Source organism: Falco peregrinus, chromosome 6 (assembly GCF_023634155.1).
Source record: "Falco peregrinus isolate bFalPer1 chromosome 6, bFalPer1.pri, whole genome shotgun sequence".
Classification (NCBI taxonomy): domain Eukaryota; kingdom Metazoa; phylum Chordata; class Aves; order Falconiformes; family Falconidae; genus Falco; species Falco peregrinus.
The window spans coordinates 27,505,186-27,530,778 of NC_073726.1; the positions used below are offsets into that span (position 1 = coordinate 27,505,186).

Consider the following 25,593-nt stretch of genomic DNA (forward strand, 5'->3'; position numbering starts at 1 on the left):
AAACAACCCTGGAAGAGGGAACTGGATCGTTGGATTTGGCTATTATATCATGTTCACATGAAAAAGCACAATTTTGTATTACTTAGGATAGGAGGAAGCACACATCTGGTGCCCTTGACTATGTTGCTCCACCCTCACAACATGCAAGAACCCCACTTATGCCTTCACAGGGCAGGGGGAAAAACCCACCATAACAAAAACAAACAAACAAACAAACAAAAAAACCCACCCAACTTACTCCCCACTATCCAAACCCACAGGAACAACTACTAGGAGACACAAGAACCTCCCTCATTTTATATAAATTTGAGATTTCTGAAGATATTTGCCCAGCTAGGGAGGTTGGTTATTGGGAGAAATATAGGATCAGGGAAGCAGATGGTGAGGATGGGCTTAAGACAGCAAAAGGCTGAATCAGGGGCAATGCTGAAGGACAGCTCCAACTCCAAAAGCAATGGGCAAAGGCAAGCATGAAGTTCTAATGCGGCATCATCAAGGCAAGAGGTTGGGTAAGGTACATCCAAAGAGACTGGAAGCCAAAAGTAGACTTATTTTTAACAACAAAATATAAAGAATTCTGAGGAGTTTATTACAATACCTGAATTAACCTAATGCACTCCACTTCTAACAGCAGGGTCTTCATAATATTAATCTGCCATCTTCCCTTCTCATGGACCACTACAATGTGTTTTTCTCTCTTTTTCACTGCCAACAATTGGATCTCATGCTTAAAATTGTGACACCTTTAAGGTAGGAAATTTCACAGGTCTTTCTTTTTGTTTGCTTGTGAAGTGTCTACCATAGATCTTGGTCCTCAAAAATAACAAACAATCACCCTGATAATAAGTAAAGTAACTATCTTTCTTTGACATCATTATTTCCCACAGACATGAAGAACGGAAAGAAAAGACTCCTGCAGTAACTATAAGGCATTCACAGGTGCAGAAAACTGCACCATATCTGCTTTGGCTTCATTGGTGTCTTTTTTCTATTTCCCCCTTAAATGAACAATGCAAAAATTGCCACATAGGTCAGATCAAAATGTTCAACTAGTTGGTGACCCTGCCTCTGGTAATGGCTTGTAATGGTTGCAGAGAGAAAGAGCATGAGAATGGCAAGTGCATTGTGATCCTTCCCCACCTTCCCGCACCCAGTGGCTGAAGGATTTCCCAGAGTCCAGGATTGCATCTGAACCAAGTTCTTTAACAGACTCAAAATCGCTGATTCAATTTTCCCCCAAAATTCTCTCTCTGAAAGGAACATTGATGAAGTCATGTGTTTATTAGTGCCAGAGCTGCCTATTAAACGGGCTGTTCTTAATGATTTCAGAGATTTGGGGCTCAGTACAACAAACAGGAACATTGCCTTTCTTTTCTGAAGCAAAACATTAAATCCAACTTGGTGTTTAACATAACATGTTTCACTTCAGTAGAGTCCCAATAATTCACCTCCAACTTTTGTTAAAAAAACCCAACCCATTGCTAACACAATTTTGTAAGGGAAAAATGCTGAAACCATGAGGTTCATAGGGCAGCCATCTAATTTGGCATCTTTTTGTGACAGAAAAGGCTCTTCAGGAAAAATTTTGGTTACTTTGGATCGGTATATTTGGGGGTGGGGGTTAAATGAGTTAAATGTATGTTCATCAGCCCTGCACAGACAAATCTCCATATGATTCATTGGAGCAGCACTGCAGAACACCTGGTGTTGCCGATGCAGTTCTGTTGGTGTTTTGTTATTTTTAAGGGGGTTATATAACTCTCTCATTAAAATTAAATGTGGGCTGAAATGATGCAGGCACATTCTCAAGCTTCAGAGTGAGCTTCTTCCTCACAGTTTAGCTGAAAATAGATCATTTTTAGGCAGAAGAGAAGGAAAATGAAACCAAGAGGTTGTTACTTTAGAAAATCGAGTCTCTAAGTTTTTTGATAATTCACCATTTCCTTTCTAGAGGGCCTCAATTCTTCAGATGCTGACCTGGAGCTTCCAGGGAGAGCAGGTGCAGGATTTGAATCTTAAATTCACTCCACAGCACAGCTATCATATCACCCACAGCTATCTACACTTGCAAGGTTCAATTTCCAGATGATCTACGTTCAGGTGCCCTTGCTTTTCTCTTCACTCCTCTATTTGTCTAAAAGAGATAGTAAATTCCCGTATCCTCTCTCTGATTTTCTGTCACTTTTTCCTCCCCCCTCCAACCCTCTGCTCTGTCTTCCTCCCAGTGACAGACTGTTGTCTGGCATCCTCAAAGGCTGCTCTTGAAGATGACCTGCTGATTTGCTACCATGGGAACTCCAGAGTGAGGACAGCTTCTACCTTCTACACCAAAGGGCACAAGCAACAGTTCCCCACACCACCCTTCTCGACGGTAAAAGTTTACCGTCCTCTATCGCACAAGCCTCGCAGGGACAATGCAAGGTTGTGCCTGAAATAACAAGAGCGCTGCTGCCTTCCCAGTGTCCAGCAGCAGCCACTGCTGAATTACTCGGAGGAAGGTGAAAAAGTCTAATAGCATGTGTGAGCATGCAAATTGCTTCTCAAAACTAGTGGAGAAAAAGCTTAGGCAGCAAAGCATGAGACTCAAGAAAAACCCTGTCTAATCTAATGGCAGAAAGCATTATCTTCATAGAAGTGCCACATTTAAAACTTCCTAAGCAATTTTATTGGTAACCCTATTTCTCTGAATCAGTGAGAGTTAACTTAAAATTAGGTTATTCTACCTGAACAAGAGATGCAGGCTAACACATCAGCCACTGAGTATGCTACATGGAGAGACAGGCAAGTAATTCTCTCCATTCCCCAGCCCCAAACACAATTTTGGGTGTTTTAATTGACATAGAAGGATCATTTTTACTTGGCTGCATTTTGCAGGGCAGCTTGTGATCCACACTGTGTCAGTCTTGTCAGTGCACTGGCAGGTTTACAGATCTACGATTACTTTCCTACAAGCACCGACTCATAATAGCCTAATCCAGTAATGTGGGTTTAATGCATAATATAATTTCATGAACCACCTAGAAACTGAGTGCAAATCTGGGAGTCGATGCTTTCCAGAAATGTCAATTTAGCCATAAGTTCAGAAACCCTGAAGATGGATCTGTCTGATATTAGCCCACAAAATGGTCACTGATCCTTAGATCATCAGAGAAAGTAAAGTTGTGCGTGAAAACTGCTAAAATCCTTTTTACATCCTTCTGGACCTGGTTACTAGCTATGCTATCTCAGTCTCAAGACTGGAGTGAGAGGCGAGAAAATTAGGGTCCAGATCAAGAATTACACAAAATTTGGGAAAACTCCTGCCCTCTGCCATTCAGTAAAGACAGTTAACCTTCAGAGCATCATTAACTTGCAAAGCAACTTTAATTGACACATTTCCTTCTGCTGCAGGGTGAAATAACACAAAACAAAACAAACACACAAACAAACAACAACAACAAAGCTTTTTGCTACGGCAAGAGTTGGGGGGGGGGGGGGGGGGGGGCGGGAAATAATCCTGTTTTTATTTCCTCTGTGAGGATGCCAGCAGTCCTGTTTCATAAACTCCAGTGATTCATCACCATCCCAGGCAGCCAATCATTCGGCAGGTCAAGTAGAAATGGGCTGTAGAGCCAGCAACTCCTGCTGCCCCGATAATGCATGTCATTCCAGGCATGGCGACATGCTTTCTCAACAGCTGCCATTTTCAGTTACCTTTTCTATGGCTGACATACAAGTAAATGTGTTGGAAGCAGTAAAACAGTCATAGGAAAGCAGTTGCAAAGATAAATAGCACCTGCACGTGATAATCTCTAATGTTATTAGAGAGGAAAGGAAGATGTGTTTTGAAACGGAGTTTCTTTCTTCTGAAAGCATCACTTGACTTTGGCGGGGGGGGGGGGGGGTGTTGACTGGGGGGTGCATGAGTGACTGAGAAGGGGTTTTTGTGTTTGGTTTTTTTCTTTTGCTCCAATAACATCCAGACATTCATCTTGGTTATAAACTTAATGGATATAACTAGAGGGAAAGGGGAGAAAAAAAACCCAAAACAAAATACCTAGCATTAAGGAAAAAATATTCTCACAATTCAGTCATGAGAAAGATTTTTTACAGCTAGGTTTTGCTTGAATTCAGTAATGCTCACTTTAAGAAACACAACTGCTTTAATTAAGGGAAAAGAAAGGATTTTCTTCAGTCATTTCTTTTCAATCTTTATTCCTTATCATCTAACTTAAATTTCACTAACTACTTGTTCAACAACAGTCCTTTGAATTATATGTAGTTGAATACTTTTTTGCAGATGGATACTGAGTGGGAGTTTTGAGGGCACATTACTGTAGAAATAAACACCCTTAGTGAAACAATGTTTGAACTTATGTGCACAAGTGTATGTGTCTACATATGCACAGAGGTATTTACCTGTATATTAGATATAAAGCATATGTAATTTCTATATTTTTAGCATATAAAGTCCCTGTGCCTGTACACAAATGGGAAAATGAAAAAAAAAACCAAACAAACCCCATCCCAAAACAAAACTAAATAACTGTTCCAAATAACAGTGCTGCAACAAAATTTCAAATGCATAAGATTATACATATTAATTTATGGTAATCTACAAATGAATGTTGCAGAGACAGTCCAGGTTATCCAAAATGGTACTTGCATTTAATGAGAAACTACCACAAAATATCTTCAAGACAGATTTAGTTGCATCTTCTAACACCCCTGAATTAATATAGTGCAAAACACAAAGTACAGGCTATGTTTCCTCTTTGGAACAACTGGCTCTTGAAATGCCAAAGGAAAGCCAAGCTTTTCTCTCCATACAAAGTCCTTTTAGACATCTTGCTTTCAGATTTCATCAACTTAGGTGTTTTCAGAGCTGTAAGCAGTGAACTTTCCATCAGCAACATCTTCAGCTAATTAACCCTGCTGATTACAATAATTAGTATTGATTCACTCCTGAATGACTTCTTAAGTATTCAAGCACAATCTACACTTGCAGTAAAACTTCTAGATATGAATATTAATTGAATGCTCTCCTTTGTTTTTCAGCCCCAAAGGTATAGTTTACAATCTTATATAGAATCAGAGAATCATAGCACAGTTTGGGTTGGAAGGCACATTTAAAGGCCATCTAGTCCAACTGCCCTGCTGTGAGCTGGGACACCTTCAACTAGACCAGGTTTTTCAGAGCCCCATCCAACCTGACCTTGAATGTTTCCAGGGATGGGACATCTTCCACCTCTCTGGGCAACCTGTGCCAGTGTTTCACCATGCTTATTGTAAAAAATGTATTCCTTATACCTATTCCAAATCTACTCTTTTAGTTTAAAACCACTACACCTTGTCCTATTGCAACAGGCGCTGCTAAAAAGTCTGTCCCCATCTTTCATATAAGCCCCCTTTAAATACTGAAAGGCCACAGTAAGGTTTCTCTGGAGCCTTCTCTTCTCCAGGCTGAACAAGCCCAACTGTCTCAGCCCTTCCTCACAGGAGAGAGGCTCCAGCCCTCTGAGCATCTTCATGGCCTCCTCTGGACCTGCTCCAACAGGTCCATGTCTTTCCTGTATTGAGGATCCCAGAGCTGGTCATACCACTGCAGGTGGGGTCTCACCAGAGCAGAGCAGAGGGGGAGAATCACCTCCCCCAGCCTGCTGGCCATGCTTCTTTTGATGCAGCCCAGGATACGGCTGGCTTTCTGGGCTGCAAGTGCTCATTGCTGGCTCACACCCAGCTTTCACCCACCAACACCCCCACATCCTTCTTGGCAGGGCTGCTCTCAGTCCCTTCATACTTGCATTTGCTAACAGAAACACTTCACTTTTATTCTCATTTAACAAAGGGAATATTAACATGTTGATGCTAGAGACTGTGGTTCATGGGGGAAAAAAAAAAAAGACAAAAACTCCAGGCTAATATATAAATATAATTCACTTCCATTTCCTATGGCAGCATGGAAGGGCAGTTCCCAGGTTAAAACCTATCCTGCTCTTGCTCTGGCTGGTAGGACCAAGGTTGGTCTTTCTTTTTGACTTAACACCTGGTCATTGCAAGAACAAATAACAAATCATGTAGAGTCTGAATTACCTCTCTTAGCACTGTTGTGGAAACATGTTGCCAAGTTTGACAACTGGAAGGCACCACATTGCTTTGTGAATGGGTAAGATTCAAAACAGGTAACACTAAGGACACCTGCAATGTTCAGGCATAAGATGTCTAAACCTATACAGTCTCTCAAAAACCGACACTTTTGTTAAAGCACGCTAAGAAATGGCTTGTGTTACAGATTTGCTTCATCTTCTTTGATGTTAATGATAATTGTTATGGCTCAAAAAGCAATATTTCAGTAAATATGCACAGAAATTATTTTTTTTTCAGTAGGGTTCACACAGACTAATTCAAAAATTAGTCTTTGATGTGAATGCAAAATTATCAAAAAAAGTATCAGAAAATAGCCTTGGAAAAGAACAAAGTAATTGCAAATCGAAGATAAAAAATCTGTAGTATATGTATTTTATGCAGCATTTTATCTGAAAACGTAGGGACTACTGTAAATGTAGTATGAACTCACCTGTGAGAAGAGTTCTTAGGAAACAGTTTTAGCTTCGAATAGTCCTTAAAAGTGGTGGCTGGGTATGCTGCCTAGGTGTCTGGTGGTGGCTGCTACGCAAGCGGCATTCACCCTACTCTGGGCAACCACTAAAGGGGCACTTCCATGGAACCAAGAGGGAGGGTTGCACTTTATTGCCACTCAGAAAGGGCAGCAGGTGCTAGAAAGCCCAGGCTGCAGGAAGGTAACTTGATAAAAAAAAATACTCTCCCTCCAGTTCTGGCAGAGCAGAGCAGTTGTGAACGAGTTAATCTTTGTCTCGAAATAAGTTCCTCCAAGAAAGTGAATTACAGCATGGTCCCATTATATTAAACACCATCCTTGCTTTCTTCACGTTTACACACAACACACAGCATGCAAGTACTACCTGATAATCCATAACCTCTAGCCTTCTAGAGTATTTTATGCAGTATTACCTTTTTGTTCACATAAATTCTTTCCTATTGATTTATACCGTCTCAACACACAAGGGAAGGAGATGCAACAGCATCACAAAAAATGCAAAACAGCATACTAAGTACTCAGAATTTCCCCATAAAACATTTTTTGTTGAAAATACATGCTTTAGAGAGCTCTGACCGCTACCAACAAATCTTCAATGTCTGTTGGTTTGTTGTTGGTGGTTTTTTTTTTAATTTAGGGGTCCAAGAGACCCCTCAATATATAGAGAGAGATATAAATCATTCACTAGAATCCAGTTTAAGAAAAAGCACAAAGCCCCTATATTTAATTGATCTAAGCAAAAAACAGAATCCACTGATAAATACCTCTCTTTTCTCTGAGAAAATGATTACAATTATTACTGAAAGTAATATATTTACTTAAGATGTAAAGTAATTAAAGACTTGAACAGTTTCAGAAACTCCACAGACTGGTGACAATTCATTATATTTAAGACACAAGCTGCTGTCCAAGTAGTAACTCAAAATTTTTCAAAAGCTTTATAACAATTTCTTTTCATAATGTATAAGGTACATGAACATTTTACCAAATTAAAACCCAAAACTGTTAACCGTTATAATGCTGAACTATGGCTGTCTAAACAGAAAGATAATTCATGAAATGTCATATGAATAATTTGTTAGATTTTGGGATAGGAAACATCCAGGTAAATTATTCTGCCTGACCTTAAAAATTCTAACGTATGCTAATAGCTGGATTATAAAAATGGAAAATAGCATGGGCGCCCACTTTGAGATCTGATTTATCATTTTTATTGCATTTTCATTACCTAAACAAAATTAGAAACAGTATCTTCAAAACAGCAGTTAAAGTTGATATGATCAGGCATAAAATCAGGCAAGGGCACATTTGGCAACTATGTATTTGCCAGATTGACAGCAGTATTGTAAGCTTTCAGAATCAATAAGTTTTCTTGCCACAGTTAAAGGAGAGGTTAGTAATAAATCTCCAACTTAATGCAATAGGCATAATTGTAAAATACAAACCTCCCCCTCCCTGCACTATTAGCAGCCGATATCAAATGAAACAACCGTCACAAAATAGGCAATGCACTTCATATTCTACTGTATAGACAAAAAGATTAAGGGAAATGAAAAAGGGGCTGAGAAAAGGAAAGCAAAAAAAAAAAAAAAAAACAACCCACAACCAAGCCACCCCATCGCCAGACATACATTAAGCTAGTTTGACAGCACCATTGTTCAGCTGTCCCATTGTCAGACCAAAAGATGTATTCAATGCTACAATGTCTGCTAGCAAATAAACAAAAGACTACATTTTTCAAAGCGGGGTGCCAATTCTACAATAATTCTGTGTGTATGTGCGTGTGTCTGTGTGTGTCTCTGAAAAGAGTAGTCGATGCTGGCCCCCCACTAAACCTTGGAACATAAGAGAATATATGTGTAATCCCACATAAGGGAGCATTAAGATATTTTTAAAACATCTTCAAGTGGTAAAGACTAGGTAGAGCATTAGAAACTATTTACATAGGCTAAGTGAAAATTAAAGTGGTATTTAGGGCACTAGCTCTAATATGGAGTCTCCCTGAGCTTTTTCCATGCTTATTCCATGCCCAGTGCATAATAATGAAGCAGGCAGATATATTGCAAAGGAGGTGATAAAAGAAATACTAGCTCTCATTTAGAGGTAAGAAAAACAAAAAAAATAATTTTTTTTCCTCCTTGTCCTCTCTGTATATTTGTCGTCATAAATGAAATGTGCAATTCTAACTAGTGGAAAATGCTACTTGCACACAGCAACGCCTGTCTTTTCATTTAAATAGGGAAACTACTTAATACACAGCACGGTTATAGTTGCAGCGGGCCCAGGCAACTCAAAAGCACGCGTTAAAACAAAGGAGACAACATACCTTAAAAGCAGCTCCTCATTTCTCATAGTAACAGCGGATTTGGGACAGCGCATGCTTTCTGCACCGATATTCTCAACAAAAGCCAGTTCAGAAGTGCGCTCAAACATCAATGCCACAGTAGCTACTCACTAATGGCTACTCTTTCTCTCTCTAGTCAGACGCTGAGTGGTGGAGCAAAGGGGCCCCTGCAGATTCACTAAGCAGAAATAATCCTCTCTGACAAGTTATGTTGTCTGGGCATATTTTACATTAATGCACTGTGCTGCCTATAGGGGTCTTGTTTGCGTTCACTCTAGCCTAGCTGGTGTTAGCTCTCTCAATTACCATCCAAAAAAAAAATTAACAACACCCCCCCACACCCCTCCTCTAAAAAAAAAAAAAAAAAAAAAAAGAAATTATATATATATACAACTGAAAGAAAAGGGGCAAAAATCTATGGGCAAATGAGGGAAGGCTTTCTCCCTCTGGAAGGATGCATGTTTGATATGGATCTTTTGTTTGCCCTGTGAACTAGTTGAATACAGTGGCAAACAGATGCTGTGGCTCGTGAGGCTTGTGTACTTTAAGGGAATTGGGTTAGAGGCTCTTTCTGGGGCTCTGGAGTCGCAGCTGGAGCTCTTGCTCTCTCCCTCCTTCCCTTCCCTGTTCAAGGCTGAGTGGCTTTATGGGACCTGCCAGCTCACATCAGAGAGACTGGGGAGTATTAATGCAGGCACCTGGGGATCTTCTTCAAGTTTTCAGTTTTTCTTCGCAATTTTAACCCCTCCAAATTTCCTCTGATTTTAACCCCTCCAAAACACAACTCAGTTACCAAGTAACTGAGTTTGCTCTAACCCAGTCCCTTACACTTGGCTTTGGCAGAGCTCTCCCAGACTGGAAAGGGCATTGCATTATTCAATGATTCACTCACTTCCTATGTATGAAAGGAACTATAGTGTGACACTGATTTCTGGGACACAGCCTCTTTGGCCCTACTTGGGAGATCCGCTGCGTAATTTGTACAAACAGGTTGTGGTCTTCCCACTTGCCAAGGTAGTCAAAGGAAGGTTTATTTTCTCATCTTTGTTTCAATTTTTGCTGGGTAAATCTTTACACTACACAGCTACTTTTGAGGCAGGAGGATGGTTGCGTTTTTTATGTTATTTTTTTTTAAATCTACATCACATACTTGAGTAGGTGCTTCATTAGTAGATTGAAAAAGTCAACAAGACCTTGATGCTTTTTCCAGTCAAGGCTTCTCTGCACCACTGTGGCAGTAAAATGCATCTTTAAAATTACTGTCATTTCCTCTGAAGTCCTGTTAACATACGAATGTGCAAAACTCAATAAACACAAAACATCCAAAATCGACAACTAGTCAAAAGCCCAGTAGGAATCAAACACACCAAGCTATAGATCTGGACCTCAAAACTTGAATTCAAGCTTCCATAGACTCCTGGCTATGTCTGTGCTTGGCCTGAACCTCTTTTCCTACATATATTTTACTGCTTTAAAATTTACTGCTACAGTATCCTGATGCAGTGCTACTGCTTCTAATTCCTTAACAGAAGGCTGGCATTTAGGGACTTATCTTTTTGGTAAACTTCAGTCTGGGAATGAAAGTAAAGAGGGAGCCATCACCAGTATAAATACACTGATAGCAAGATCTTGCCTTTCTGATAGCAGCTGTAAACTTCTATTAAGGTCATAAATTGTTCGCAACAGAAATGATCATTTTGTTCTACACTTCTTGCTGAGTACTGTGAGACCACAGGATTTGTTTCAGTCATTCGGACAGAACATCTGCCAAATCACCAAAATGCAAGTTAAAAACCAAGCTTAGGCATAATCTACTTTTAATACTGTAGAGAGAAAAAGCTGAAGATGATAGTTTGGTAAACATGGGTATCATGAAGGACTGCAAGTCAAGACAAGACAGGTTTCAATTTGCTTCCTTTTCATCTGCAAAACATGACCAGGATTCTAGTTGCTCTTGTAATAAAAAATAATACATCATTTTAATGATTAGCAATTCAAACCAATTCCATGTTAAATGTCATGCTCCAAGGTCAACGGAGACAACATAGCTTGTACTTCATGCTAAAAATATCTGAACAGTCATGGAAGGCGGCCAGGAAAATACTCAACCAACATGACAAATCCCATACCTCCTGCCCCAAATACTAAATCCATTACCACCATTTCAGGCATGGCCACCAGCACTCCAGATTCCTCCTCCTTCAGTGTTCACCTCCAAATGACTTGGGCCCAGCATAACTCACCGTGACGCCTGGGCTGCTCCAGACCAGTCTCGTGCTTGTGAGACTGATGTATGAGAAGCAGCAAATACCAGAGTATGCTACAGAATATACAGCTGAACAGGAAGTGTCAAACAGTCTGATAAACTGCTACAGTTTTCCAAAAATATGGCAGGGATCAGCATCTTAAGACACTACCAGCTGAGGGAACAAAGCTTTCTTTTGAGGCTGGAGTAGAATGGCTCACACAGAGCCCTTTGGTGGGGAATCAATGGGCTTCTGTTGGGCAGCTCCACGCAGTTGCAAGTTCTTGATCGTTTCTGTACTTAGAAAGAAGGCAAAGCAGCAGCAATAGGAAATAAAGTGAAGTATTATGGAAGGACTCATCTATGACCAAAGGAATAAATAAAGAAAAAGAAAATAAAATCCACAAAGCAGTAACACCGACAGACAAAAAGAACCTACGCTTTCTATCACATAATGAAACGTCTGACAGAACATCTGCAGAGGGATCACAGCTGCTAGGAATAAGGGGGAATATGAGTATTATTTTTCAATTTAAAATGTACTAAGCAGGAGTGCCTTTAAAATAATATGGCTAACGGGAAGATTAAAGCAGATGAACAGGGCTATCTGGCTTCTTTCAAGATGAAAGTCCAGCTGTGGAGTTTAAATTCAACATTTAACATCAAAATTGATGGTAGATTCATAACTGATATGTACATATTGCAGAATGTTCTGCCCACGTTACATATAGTGGAAATTTAGTAGTTTCATTGCCCAGTACTTAATGTAAACCCAAGCCTTCTACATATGGCCTACAAGTTTGCTAAATAATTATGTGATGTTGCACATCCTTGAAAAGCCACTGGAATACCAATCATTTACAGAGGCGAAATGATCAAAACTTCCGTGGCAAACCAGTAACAGTGAGTGATTTATATCAATTAAAAATATGCCTTCTGCCTTCTACTTCAAATTATTCTTTGACCATTCCATTTGTTTACAGTATTTTAAAAATATTCAGAGGCCAAAATACAATGCCATTTTAGTACACTAAACAAGCAATACTACCAGCCAAGCAATGAACTGCATATCATGACAGAGAAATGGTGTACAAGCGTCCAGGACAACAGCCCAAAAATCATGAGTACAATCATGAGAGGAATTGAAAGCCTTGATTTGTTTTCCCATTTCACCACACATCCTTATGTCAGATCTTACGCAAGCCAATTAACCTCTTGCTCACATCTCCATCTTTACAATGGAAAAACCCGATAAACTCCAAAGCAGTGTGACAGTAATACAGAATGACAAAAACTATATAAACCACTGTATTATTGTGAGTCGCACAAACATTTAAAATGTCTTCTCACAAGGGGGACCTGCAGGCTAAGTCTCAGTTATCTGCTGTTCTGTGTAGTTATTTAGGCTCAAATCACATTGGTTTTGTATAGGTGTGAAAAGCTACTCTTTAATCTGATAGCATTTTACTGTTTTAGATGGCTAAATCCCACCTTTGAAGTTGAGCAATTAGTCTAAGCTAGTCATCTAGGGTTTCTCTATTGTCAGCGAGGAGAGATTAGTTGTACTAAAAAGCATTACCATCTCTCTCCATTGACTACAAAGGGATTAGATCCCTAACTTTTAGATACATGTATTAGGCAAGATGAATCCCACCTACATGCCTAAAGTGAAGGTGAGAAATAGCATGTCTCTGTTTCAGCATGGAGCCTTGTTCTTCACAGCACTTCCAGCATGCTGGCCGTGCTGGGACTGCTGGGCAAGAGCAGCTCAGATACCTTAAGAACGTCTGGCACTTCCAGAAGTAGCTGTAACCTGCCTGCAGGCCACCTACAGCAATCAAGTTGTAGCTAGGCAAGCCTACCAAGTCTGAGGCATACCTATACATTACGCCTATGCAAAGTTTGAGGTAGAAAGGAAATTGGCCTCCACTTCAGAAGCAAAGCAAGTGGAGTCTTTCCAGCATGCTTTGAGAAAGCAGACAGTTCATTTACGTATCTCCTCCTAAAATCTTCTAGAAAAATGAGCAACTCATTGCCTGCAGCTCTTATGTTATTAGAAATCATGGAACACGAGACCAGGTGTTGGCAGAACAGAGTACTTCACTGGTGAATGCGAGTAGCAAGAAATGGGCTATAACTCAAAAGGCTGTATCTCATTAGGTTTTACCTTGGCTCTTACTGCGGTTTTTGTCAATTTTTATCTAAAACAAATGATTGCATTTTTGTCTGTTTCCTCTGTTGATTTGGGGTTTTCTGTTGCTTTTTATACAGCCTTTAAGATACTTGTACATGGGAGATCAATTTTAGTCCCAGACTCCAGCAATCTGACATCTAAAATACTAATTTTATCAGGAGAGCAGTAACCACATGGTATTAGACAGTCCTGCATTTGCTATTTGTGTTAGGCACATACATACAGGTGGAGGAATCCCTTTACTGTTACAGGCCATGAAAACACCAGACACAGAGACACAGTTCCTCACCAGTAAGTGCCTTAATTCAATGTCATGGTAAAACCATATTGATCAGCTGTAGAAGCAGTTGCATGTGTGCAGACTGTGCTGTCTTCAGGACAGATACTAACTCTGTATGTGTTCTATGCATTATTCTTACCCAGAGTACCTGCAGGTGTCATCTTTGTGGGCAGGAAGAAGAAAAATATTTTCAAGCTCCTGCAGTAGACCTGCAGCAAATCATAGTTTTTTGGTATAAGCAGGCAACAAAAACAGCCTAACATTTGCCCACATCTCCTTTTGTCTGTCTTAGTAGGTCTTTCAGCCTATGCCTAGCTTTCCTATCGGAGTCATGGGGGTAGCCATTACTTTCAGACCTACAGGTAGGTCTGGATGGTGCAAAAGGTCTTTTCTAGCCTTACATTTTCACCCGGGAGCATCCAAGGAGCATCATGAAAATTAAATAGCGCAGACAGAAAACACAGAAGTCCAAAATGTTGCATAAGTGCTGAAAATTAGTATTTGGGCAGCAGGAGAATAAGAAGATTTGTATTTAAAACATACAGCACAACTGGTATCTACTGTTTCTCTCCATTCAAAACAGTGTGCGCCGCCTCCCTCTAGTATTCAGCAGTGCTGACTCTGCATCTCAGCATCTGGAAGACAGAGGCACCAGAAGGAACAACCTCCTCCTATTTACTTGAATGATGGGCTCTGGTGCTTCCCTCACCGTCAACAGAGAAGGGGCAAAACCTGCAGCTTGTGCAAATCACGAATTCTATCACATAAACACATATAAAGTGCGCTTTCTAAAGACAATACATCACTTGAAACAACTTGCGACTGGCCAGGTTGTGATTGCAGACATGGCTACTCTACAAAGCAAATAATTTATTTGGAAAGATCTACATGTCATAAAAACATCTGGCCTGCAACTAAAGGGAAGGAGGAGAAAGCTGATCAAAAAAGCAAAGAGAAACAGAGGAGGCAACAGAGCACCAGATCTCAAAGAGACAGAAAAGAAGGGAGCGAGAGAGAACAAACACAGCTGGTTATAGAAACATTTATTTTCTGATTTAATTTAAAGCCTATTTAAGGTATAAGTAGAACTTGCTCTGTCTAAACAGGAATATCTTCATTTTACACTTGTAGTAATGCCAAGATAATCACTTCTAGATGTGCCATGTGGAATATCAAAGACCTCGTGCTCTTTTGAGCACCATCTAAAGAATGTGAACCTGCACCATATATACAAATGTATAAACTGTGTTTATTAACAGATACGAATGAAGGTGGAAAATGGTAATAATTACAGATGAAAATTTAATGGCTGCTCATCCTCAAGTTAAAATTAGAAATAGAACCACATTTAACAGTTTTATCGAGCCTATTTTAAAATGATCTTATGGTGCTCTATGCAGAAGGTTCATTTCACAAATCCATGAAGTGTATCCAACACTGGGGATGAACATGGATATTTAAAAACAAGATATCACCAGAGAAAGGGATGTTCAACAGAAACTCATGTAGAAGTGAAAATAAGGAAAGGGTTCAGTTTCTCAGATGTGGGATCTAGATGAGTAGATGACTCTAGATGAGAGCATCTACCAAGAGAACCTTTGGCAGTGAAAGTGATGTGTTAAGTGGACCTTACTCCTACACTATCTGACATGAAATACAGGCTTATTGGAACAACTCATCATCCATCAAGTTGCCTGTAAAGGTAGGTAATATCGCGTAGTCCTACATGGAAGGGAAAGAAACTGAAAGTTGTGTAATCCAAATCAGATTAAGTGATCTCTGGTTGCAAATACTGGTTGAGAACGCTTGATTCATTATCTGATAACAGACTTTGAAGAAAAGAGTATTTACAGAGTATGTATTTCCTTTTACATATGCTCTGAAGAGAAGGAAATGGATCAAGTTCTACATGGCTGGCATAAAAATAAACCAATAATTACAAAATATGTTTTTATTATTTTATACATGAATTAGCACAAACACTTGTTTCAGCAGCTTATACCCTCCCTAATTAATTTTTTGAAAATAAAGGAAAATTTTGAAAATAAAGGGGAAAAAAATCATGTCACTTTTTTAATACTTCAAACTCCCTATCTAATATGTTTTATCCAAAGGATACTCTTCCTTTCTATCTTCTCTTTTTTGTCTTTAAAAAATCTATTAGCATTGATTAAAAAGAAAGAGCTGGCATATAAATCTTCAGTTAGATTTATTACACAATACATTTTTCTTTGACCTTTCTCATGTCATCTGGCACTTGACTGTTTTGTGCAAGATGTTAAAAAACGACTAGAGTTTTTTGTGATTCTAGCACTCAAATTCACAGAGTTTCATAGGGCCTGTGGTTCAAAGTTAGCATGTTGATTTGTGGGGAGAAAGAAATAAATCAGACCCTGTGAAAACACCCAGAAGACGAATGCATTTGCAAATCCTTGATGAAAAAACTGGCCAAACTGAGGTTCTAGGCTACGGGATTCCTTAAAATGTCAGAGAGTCAGTTTTTGAAGAGAAAGGTCTTCTTACCAAAGAGATGGTCAAGGGAATCAAGTGCACCCTCAGTAAGTTTGCATATGGCACCAAGTTGGGCTGCGGGGGCTCTGGGCAGGCGGGCGGAGGGGCCGAGGCCAGTGGTGTGAGGGGCAGCGGGGCTCAGTGCCGGGCCCTGCCCGTGGGGCACAGCAGCCCCCGGCAGCTGCGGGCTGGGGGCAGGGGGCTGGGAACTGCCCGGGGGAAAGGGCCGGGGGGGCTGGGCACAGCCGCTGGGCAGGAGCCCCCAGCGTGCCCAGGTGGCCAAGGGGGCCAGCAGCGCCCTGGCCGCTGTCAGAAGCGCTGTGGCCGGCAGGGCCGGGGCAGTGCCCGTCCCCCTGTGCTGGGCACCGGTGCGGCCGCCCCTCGGGGCCTGGGCTCAGGGTCGGGCCCCTCAGGGCAGGGGGGACGCAGAGGGGCTGGAGCGTGTCCAGAGACGGGCAGGGGCTGGGGCAGGGGCTGGGGGGGGGCGGCGGGGGGGGGGGCAGCGGGGGGAGCTGGGGGGGTCATAGGGAAAATTTCTTCACTGCGAGGGTGGTCAAGCCCTGGAACAGGCTGCCCAGGGAGATGGCGGAGTCACCATCCCTGGGGGTATTTAAAAGACATGTAGACACTTAGGAACATGGTTGAGTGATGGACTTGTCAGGGCTAGGTTAATGGCTGGACTCAATGAAGGTTCTTTATGACTCTTAAGTTCAAATTTGCTTTTATTAGTCTGTCACATGACTAAAAATTAAACATACTTTTTAAAATAGTGAGCTACCTAGGGAAAACACTGCTTAAGGATATCGTGGCAAGGCAGAGTGTTAAGATACAAAAATCTTGCTGAAGCAATGGAAGCAGCATAAGAAGTAGAGTAAGTCCACTGCAAATAGCTTTTTGCCATGGCAGAGGTAGGCTGTTCCCACTAGCTCAAATGCTTTAGTGGATGATGTAAGCATATCCTAAGACACAGAGGGAGAAGGGCTTAAGCAAAGCTAAGCTATCTGAAAAAGGTACGATCCCGGTTTGTGAACAAACTGGATTCTAATTCCAAGTCCCAAAGTGACTGCACTTGCGTGACCAAACTCTTTGTATAGCAGGTTCCTTCAGACATGCTTTGGCTTGGTTAATGCCACTTAACTTTGGGGACTTCACAGAGAAGTCCAAAAGCATAATCACCTTTGGCTTCCAATTCAGTTCCAATTCAACCCACCATGAATCTCCCTTTGTCTAGGCAAGAAGTATAGGTCACGTTGGGTCAAGCTCACCATCTCGGTTAAGCTTAAATAACTGGATGAGAAGTCTCCATGTCTACTTTGTCCACAAATCTTGTTTCCAGAAGATTATTTAGGCAATGGATGCAGACCTGGCAATGGCATCCTCTCTTGAAATGGGCTGTGCCATGCTGCCCATGGCTTTTTCTAACCCTGATATAACAAAGATGTACATGGACTAAGGATGTACATGTGGCAGCTCCAAAGTGCCTTGAGATTATCCTCTGCAAAAAAGCAGGTAACAAGACACTCACTTTCAGACACATACCACGCCACACAACTGATAAATGCTTTTAATTCAAAGAAAAGGGCTTAAGAACAGCCATATAGATTTTACCTACCCCCTTACCATAGCCAAACACCACCAGACTCCTCAGCGTCTCATTTCCCATAACCAGATGTTCAGACACCACTTGTCAAAACCAATTTCTGTGTTTCCAGCAGTGGATTTCTCACAACACTTACCATGTTGCTAGCACCAAAGGCTCACAGAGTCCCAGGAGACTTTGTGAAACGAAATGGCAACAGAGGGAAAGGCTGGAGGGCCAAAGGGGTGCAACAACGAATTGAGTCGTTTTCCTAAATTCCTACCACTTCAGAGCTCAGTAAGGTAACACTGTGGAGCTGCACAGAAAACGGTGCTTTTGGGATGTCTGTCTGTGTTCCTGAATGATTTGGCACAATGCATGATCAGCACACACAGCCTTGTGGGACCCCATCCACGCTCAGCCAGACACAGCCTTTCAGTGCTAGCAGCGTGTTCAGTGCTTCAGCAAAACCTGTGCTCTGATCTTTATAAGTGCCAAGAAGTCAGTTAAGGTGTTTACATATTGCAACATTAAATGCTTGGTAAATTGCCACATCATTTTGTGCTTTCAGTGTTCCCAAATCCACATCATTCATCTTTCTTCTGCAAGGCCAAACCCTGCAAAACTTAGTGAATGCACTTAACTCCAAATTAACACCCTGTAAAAACAGTTCCTCCCTTCTTCTCATACACTGTTATATGTAAAATCTACACCCAAAGTTAATTTCTTGCTGACCTTGTGCTGATTAATGCAAATTAAATTACATGCTAATTGCCCCAAATGGTTTGCGTGCAGCCCAGAAATCAGTTCTTTTTGCTGGTGGTAAAATACATTTGTGATTTTTTTTACACAGTGGTTACATTAAGGCATTGTTAGTCTTCAAAAATCAAGATGTTTTTGTAGCACCTTTTAGAAAGAAAAAAAAAAACCAGACAAACCATACCCAACCCCACTTAAAAAGCATTATTAAGTTCTGATCCAGTCTTGCAGAAACCTCACTTCTACCTCGTGGGAGGTATTTTATGGCTCGTTCAGAGCTCAAGCTCCAAGATGCATTTTACAAAACCTTGAGCCAGTTTTGTTAAACCCATCACTCCCTAATCCCCTTGTGCTTGTCAGCAGAGTACACAAGCACTTGATTTTGGACATCTGATTTGATAAGGGGTGGGGGAAGAAAGGAGGGGAGGACTGCTATTTTAGATAGATCCTACAATATTCTTGCAGTTCAAGAGAGAACAAGGAATTATTTCAAACAATAATACTGGGCAGAGATGCTCTTAGAAATGTATTGTGTTCTAGGATATCAGGGTCGTTTCGGCACTGAGTCTGAATCCCAGTCATCAGACCTGATATATGATGGTTTGCTCGGGCTCTGGTTGGCAACTGGCATGGGGATCAAATCCAACAGCAGGTAGTGCTTAGCTTCTTGGCAGTCCCTGGAGAGACTGCCATTTACAGTACAAATACATTTTGCATTTATATCCAGCAGCAGGGATAAAACTTGATTTATGTCATGAGGAAGCTAAGGGAAAAAAGAACTTTAAACATGGTGTTCTCCAACAGAACAGTGGTTTCTTCTTCATAGGCTCTGCTGCAGTGAGTAGTGACACACCACTCCATAGTTTATCCCAAAACCGGCAAACAAGATTATGCTCATTTTATAGAAGTGGCGACACAGAAATGTTAAGTGAATTGCCCAAATTTACGCATGCAGCATGAGGCAGAGCTGAAAACAGATTTTGCTGAGAAAAGCAATGCACTTAGATATTATTCCCATCTGAATACTCAAGTCTAGAGAGGATTTAAGTCCTTTCTGCCCCATTCACAGGCAATAGATGACCAGACTATAAAGGCACACACCAGCTACTCCACATGCTCCCAGCCACACAAAACATCCTTACCCTGACAACAGAACATGAGATCTGGCAGCAAACAGCCCAACTTCCACAATACCAAAGACTATAAAGGTTAGACCATAGAAAGAACAATGGAGGTTGAAGACACACATCATGGTCATTCCTGTTCTAGTCATTCAAAGACTGATCAGGTAGGATGAACTGATAAAAAGATGGTGTATGCACATGGTAAGCCTTAACTGACCTGATGCCTAGGAGATGTTCAGTCGTTTGGTTTGTTTGGGGTTTTTTTGGTTTCCATTTTTGTTCCATGCTTGATGCTATTTCTCCCTTCCTTCCTAATACCCATGTTCCTGTTTGGCCTCATTTCAGTAGCAAACCTCCTTTCTCAGACATTCTTGACTTTGACTTCTACTACAAGCTGTGGCTGCCAAAATCCCAGCCCCCTCGCACTAGAGACAGTAGAATTCACTTGGTTTTAACCATGAGTTCAAAGTCAGTGTTTAGGAAGCTTAATAACCGATACCTGAGTTTATAAATCTCCTCAATTCAGAGACGAAAGTGTGACCACCACCACCAAGAGATCTGCCCCATAGCACAACCCTAAGGGGGCTTGTGCTGTTGACTAATAAAAGTATTCCCCCTCCGAAGTTTTTCCTGAGCAGAGATTATCGTGTCACACTCTGTTAAATTAGGTGTGATGGGTCTGTCGTTAGGATTACTCTGTAGAAGAGACAGCTTGGAGGCTGCCAGATTCATTAAACATCTTCAGTGGGGCTTCATGGGGGCCTTTCACTTACCCTGAACAAACAACAAACACACCCTTTGTGCTCAAGAACAAAGGGAGTTTTTGCACTTTTGTTTGATGTCAGTCACAACTGGAGATTAAAGCTGCTGCTCTGTGGATTTCAAAGTTGTCTCCCCACTCCAAAGCTGCTCCTCTTGCTGTTTGCTAGGCACTTCAAAAAGGTTTACAGCTAAAAAACCCCAAACAGAACAATATTAATAACAATCAGCTTCAGAAACATTACATATTTTTGGCATTTGAATGCATTTCACTCATAGATACAACTGAGGAAACAAAGTGCAGGCTAACATATGTGGAAACTGTGTCTTTCTTAATCGCTTGGCATCAGGGATTGGAAAACTCGATTTGTAAACAAGAATTTCTGTGTTAAGACTGAAGCATGGTAGGCTCTGACCCACTGATAAAATATGTAGCCCAGCTGAATCTGGGTTTGGGGGAGAACAGTTTCTCTTTTCCTAGCAAAGGACGCAAATGGAGGAACTTGTATTAGCCCCGATAAAACCCAAGTTATGGCTTCTCTTGCATGCTCCGATGTGAGTGAGAGATGGATGTTCACTCGTATATACTACAGACTGCTTGATTTTGGATGCCTTTTCTGAAATCTGTAGTATATACGTGTGAACAGCCATCTTTCAGCAAAGGCATCCAAAACTAAAGCAGGAAGATATCTAAAGGAAGGTTACACCTCTCCCCATCTCAGGGAAAACCCAGCACACATGTAACAGGGCACACGTAGGGAGAGTCCACCACCTCCACATGTCACTTCAGGATATCTAAAGCAAAACAAGGTGAGCTGCTATAAAAGCTGCAAAAATAAGAATAGGTATTGTCCAATTCAGGAAAGAAGTAAATCACCATCAGGAAGTCAAAAGAGCTCTCTGAAATGTCACAAGGAGCACCCAAACGTAATGCCTAGATTGTATGGGAACCTCTGTATCCCCTCTGATCTGTAGGGTCTAATAATTTACATCCTCATCTGTGATGCAGAGGTCAGCAACTGCCCGTCCTCCCAAAACAGCCTGACACACTTACGTGTAGCAGCACACTTCCCACCTGTGAAGACAGGTTTTTGCTTTGTTTGACTGTCCCTCTCCACACCTCCAGCTACAGAAGTCAATCAGATAGAAAACAAATGATAAACTAAATGGAGTTAGTTACCTAAACCCTTCAGTGCTGTCAAGAGGTGGATGGGATCGCTTTGAATATAAGAGTTTTCCCCTTCAGCCAAGATGTAAAACATCAGATGGCAGAACAGGAAATGTGAGAAGGAGCCACAAAGGCAAGTGACTGATGGAAAATGCCTTTCAAAGCAAAGGATTAAGTGTTTCTACAGTTTACCTGTGCAAGAAGGTGAACATTTTAGTGCTGCTGGATGTAAACTCTCTTTGAATGGCTGCATCAGTCTGAATTTATGTTTCTTATAATTCTGCCATAATCCATCAGTAAGGAAAAAACAGCTCTGTTTTCCACCTAAAATAATAGATTTCATGAAACACGGTTTGTGTGTTTTCTTCTCAAATCATCTTTCTGTACTGAGTTTGAACTAGGTGCCTATTCAATCTTCTAGATCTTCCTCACATTGACACCACACACCCCATCCATTTATTTCTTAGACAGTTGAGCCATATGACTTGGTACACACTTTTAACCCAATGCCAGGGCATGGCTGAAGGGATAGCATAGAGAAATGTGTGTAGTGATTCAAAATCTGCTAAACCAGAGCTTAGCCAAAGTACACAAGTGGATTTGATTTCTCATTTAAAGCCCTTTCTGTTCCAGTCATGTTTAGAAGTGTTGAAACTGTCAACAAATTCTGACATTTGGAACTTCTTCTGGGGCCCAGCACAGCTCTTACACTACTCTTTCAAGAAATACCATAGGAAGTTTTATAAATCCAAGCAATTTGGGGACAATTGGACAAACCCTGTGATTTGAAGATGATTTTTGCTTGCCAGTTCTTCCAGTGGTCCATCTGATGGCACCCAAGCATCTTATTTAAAGCATCTGGGTTTTCTGATGATGCTATATAAAGAACAGGCTACAAAACATATTTCAAGATTTTCCTGTTTCACCGGTTAAGTGAAGGCTGTAAATTTAACAGTTACTCAGAGGCCCACCTTGCTACACTGGCTTAGTAGTCCCAGTATGAAAGGATCTAATTATTGCAAGCAGCAGTAAACATGGTTAAATCCTTAATTTTCTGTCAGCAGACTCCTTTGGACATAAATTATGCAGAACGCCTTACCAAAAGTTATGTGCTGATGTAGATTGGTAGCACAGCGCTTTAATACGCAGCAGCCCCAGCATTAATATTAGGTTTGCTTTAAATAATGAAACAAAAATAAAAGTATTTCCCAGAGAACACAAACCATAAAGATGTAAAGTCATAGTTTGGGCAAGAAAATAAGTTGAGTAGTTCAGAGAATCTTCATAAGCACTAAGCAAGCAGCCAGGGGATGTACTCAAGGGGTTTCTATTCCACGAGAGCTTTCCCATTCATTTCTGTGTAGTTTAATACTAGAGCCGATCATGTTGAAGTTCATTGTTACAATCTAAGGCAGAGTTACAATATGCAGAGTGCTCACTTGCTGCAGATCTCTTACTGTACCAAAATGTCTTCATCTCCTTATTTCCAGCTCATAAAGCTACACCGGGAGGGAGGGTGGGCAAGATTCTACTTACAAATGCTACCATTTCCCCAGAGCAGCTGTTATAGGTAAGGCACTACAAAGTGTGCCTAAACCCAAGTTGCCCACTGATGGCAATCCAGGGAAGACAGATGGCAAGTGGAAGAAAGAAATGAGAACACATACTGTGAGGGTCGTATACTGACAAAGTCAGGATGCAGCCAGGGAGAGCAGACAGATCTGGTAGGAAGGACACACTCCGAGACCCCACCATTGAAATGCTCACTGGGGTGGAAGTACAGTAGTACTGGCAGAGACATACTGCAAGAAGAAGTTTTCCAAGACCATGTATGATTTCTCTCATTAGCTTCGTCAGCTCTTATTGCTTCTACCCCACTGCACTGCTAATCCCTGAGCATAGGATACTCACACAGAATAGATGAAAGCTGGCACCCAAAAATCAAGTTCTGTGTATCACCAATGCTTGGGTAGCCTTCAGGGTTGGCCAGGTGACTGTCCCTCTAGGCTGAAATGCCTATGGCTAGAGAGCATCCAACTGCTCTCTGCTTTATCAGCTCTCACAGCTGAAAAGAAAAACTTGCCAAGTTTAAGTGCCTGGATGGAGGCACAAGGCAAGGAAATACAGAGACAACAGCACAGCATGGAAAATCCAGTTCTTGGCCTTAGTGCCAGGTAGAGTAAAAGACATCCTACACTTTTCCAGAGCCTGAAGTTCATGCACCGTGAATCAGTTGAAGGAGTCAAAGGGTTCTGGCCTCGAGGAAAGGGTTATCTAACATTTTATAATAGCAAAGAATCTATTCTATATTCTGTCCAGCACAGTTCAACTTTACTACACTGCTAAGTTCTTTGAAGCCCTTGACCTCTACTTTCTGAAACAGAAGAAGAATAGGAAAACATACATTCAAAACAGATTATGATATTCAGCTGCTCCTAGGAAATTCTCTATGCAGCACCAGTAGATCAAATTATTTTCATTATATCATTTGGTCACAAAGAATAGTGACATAATTAGGGAGCTAAATAGCAACAGTTTCCTTCTGGTAAATTTGCTGTAGCTAATTTTGTTAATAAGACTGATAATTGTTTTACGCTCATTCAATATGTTAAGTTTACCTAATACTAAAACCAATCAGAACCTTTAAATTAATTTTTGTTTCATTTCTAAAAGAATCAATGTCATTATTAATCATAAAAGGAGTGCAGAGTCAGAAGACGATAAATCTCCTTTGGGCTTATTTGACTTTCATATTTATGGTTTGGATAAGGTTATTATGAAGGAATTTTCAAGAAATGATTGAGGAGGAAAGGGAGGAGAGTGAGCTAGAAAATACTGTGCTTGAATGCTGTGCTACTATCAGCTTCAGCAGAATGTATGCAAACAGTTTGATTTCTTTCAGTTCTGCAAACTTAAGCATGGTGAAAGTGTTCAAAATAAAACAAACTGTTCATACTGCCAGGCTACAGAGCCCTAAGATGTACAATTTCAATATGTTTACGAGTGGTTTTACAAGAAAACAGGAGAAGAGATCTGGGGCATAGAACTGATGGGATTTTGCATGCCTGGCACCAGTGGTTTTGCCTTTAAAGCATTAGAAAAAAACACTCAGACTACAGTTGCCTTTGTTGCATTTCTAGCTTCACTGCAAAAAAAACCAACCCAAAACTACAACACAGCAGCTATTTTAGCTACACTTCTATGTCTCAATAAATGATAATGTGGTGAAACGTCCTAGATAAATGCATCCAATTTTCACATAGCCAGTGTTGCTTGCCCACATCACTTTTTACATGCTTTGACAGGATAAGGTCAATGCCCATTGGCTGTGCAAGGAACGGAGAATGTCATCGGTGTGGCTATTGTCATAGTAACGTTCCAACTCGGCTTTGGGAGGTGGCAGCCCCTGGTCACCGTGCGAGGAGCTGCATGCTCACAGGCCCACCAGTAACTCTGTGTCTTAACAGACAGGACAAACAGTGCTTTCAGTTTCATGCAGCACTGTATTTTACTATTGTCTGGAAAGGGAAAACACATGGTATGTTATGCTGTGATCAGAGGTAATCAGAGGGGGCTTTTTTCCCTAGAACTTACGCCTTCTGCTGAGGAGGATTTCAATAACACCTGAAAGCCATACATGCCCGAATGTGGATCTGAATTCTGCCTTTATCTTCCCTCGGTTACTCAAGTAATCTCCCACACTTCAAGATCTATGAAGTGCATGGCAGATTTTCTTCTGTATTCATCCCACCTGACCGCTGTACCCACAGAAACAAACCGACAAAACCTAGACACCCCCTCAGCACAATCTGTTACAACTGCCCACCGTCAAATACCAAACAAATGCTTTTTGAACATATATGATGGAACACATTTCACTGATAAAATACACAACATGTGAATGATTAAAACAGAAATAACTTCAACAAAAGCATCCTTTGTCTTTCCTTGTATTTTTTAAGAGACAAACCTATCAAAGGGAAATGTTATGATAATGTATTGCCATGCTGAGTTAATTGTCAATTGCAAGTT

General features: G+C 41.0%; 1 protein-coding gene across 6 annotated transcripts in view; it reads right to left on the reverse strand.

Moving 5' to 3' along the window:
- Positions 1 to 25,593, reverse strand: part of CELF2 (CUGBP Elav-like family member 2) — a 375,972-nt gene that overhangs the window by 250,333 nt on the left and 100,046 nt on the right. The window contains exon 1 of one of the 6 annotated variants that reach the window (XM_013301333.3): positions 8,925 to 9,039. The exons of 4 other annotated variants lie outside the window; for them this stretch is intronic. In XM_013301333.3, the coding sequence (XP_013156787.2) occupies positions 8,925 to 9,031 (107 nt within the window). In that variant the 5' untranslated portion in view covers positions 9,032 to 9,039. Of the gene's footprint in view, positions 1 to 8,924; positions 9,040 to 25,593 lie in introns of those variants that run through there. One more of the 6 variants, XM_055807123.1, reaches the window with a different exon arrangement.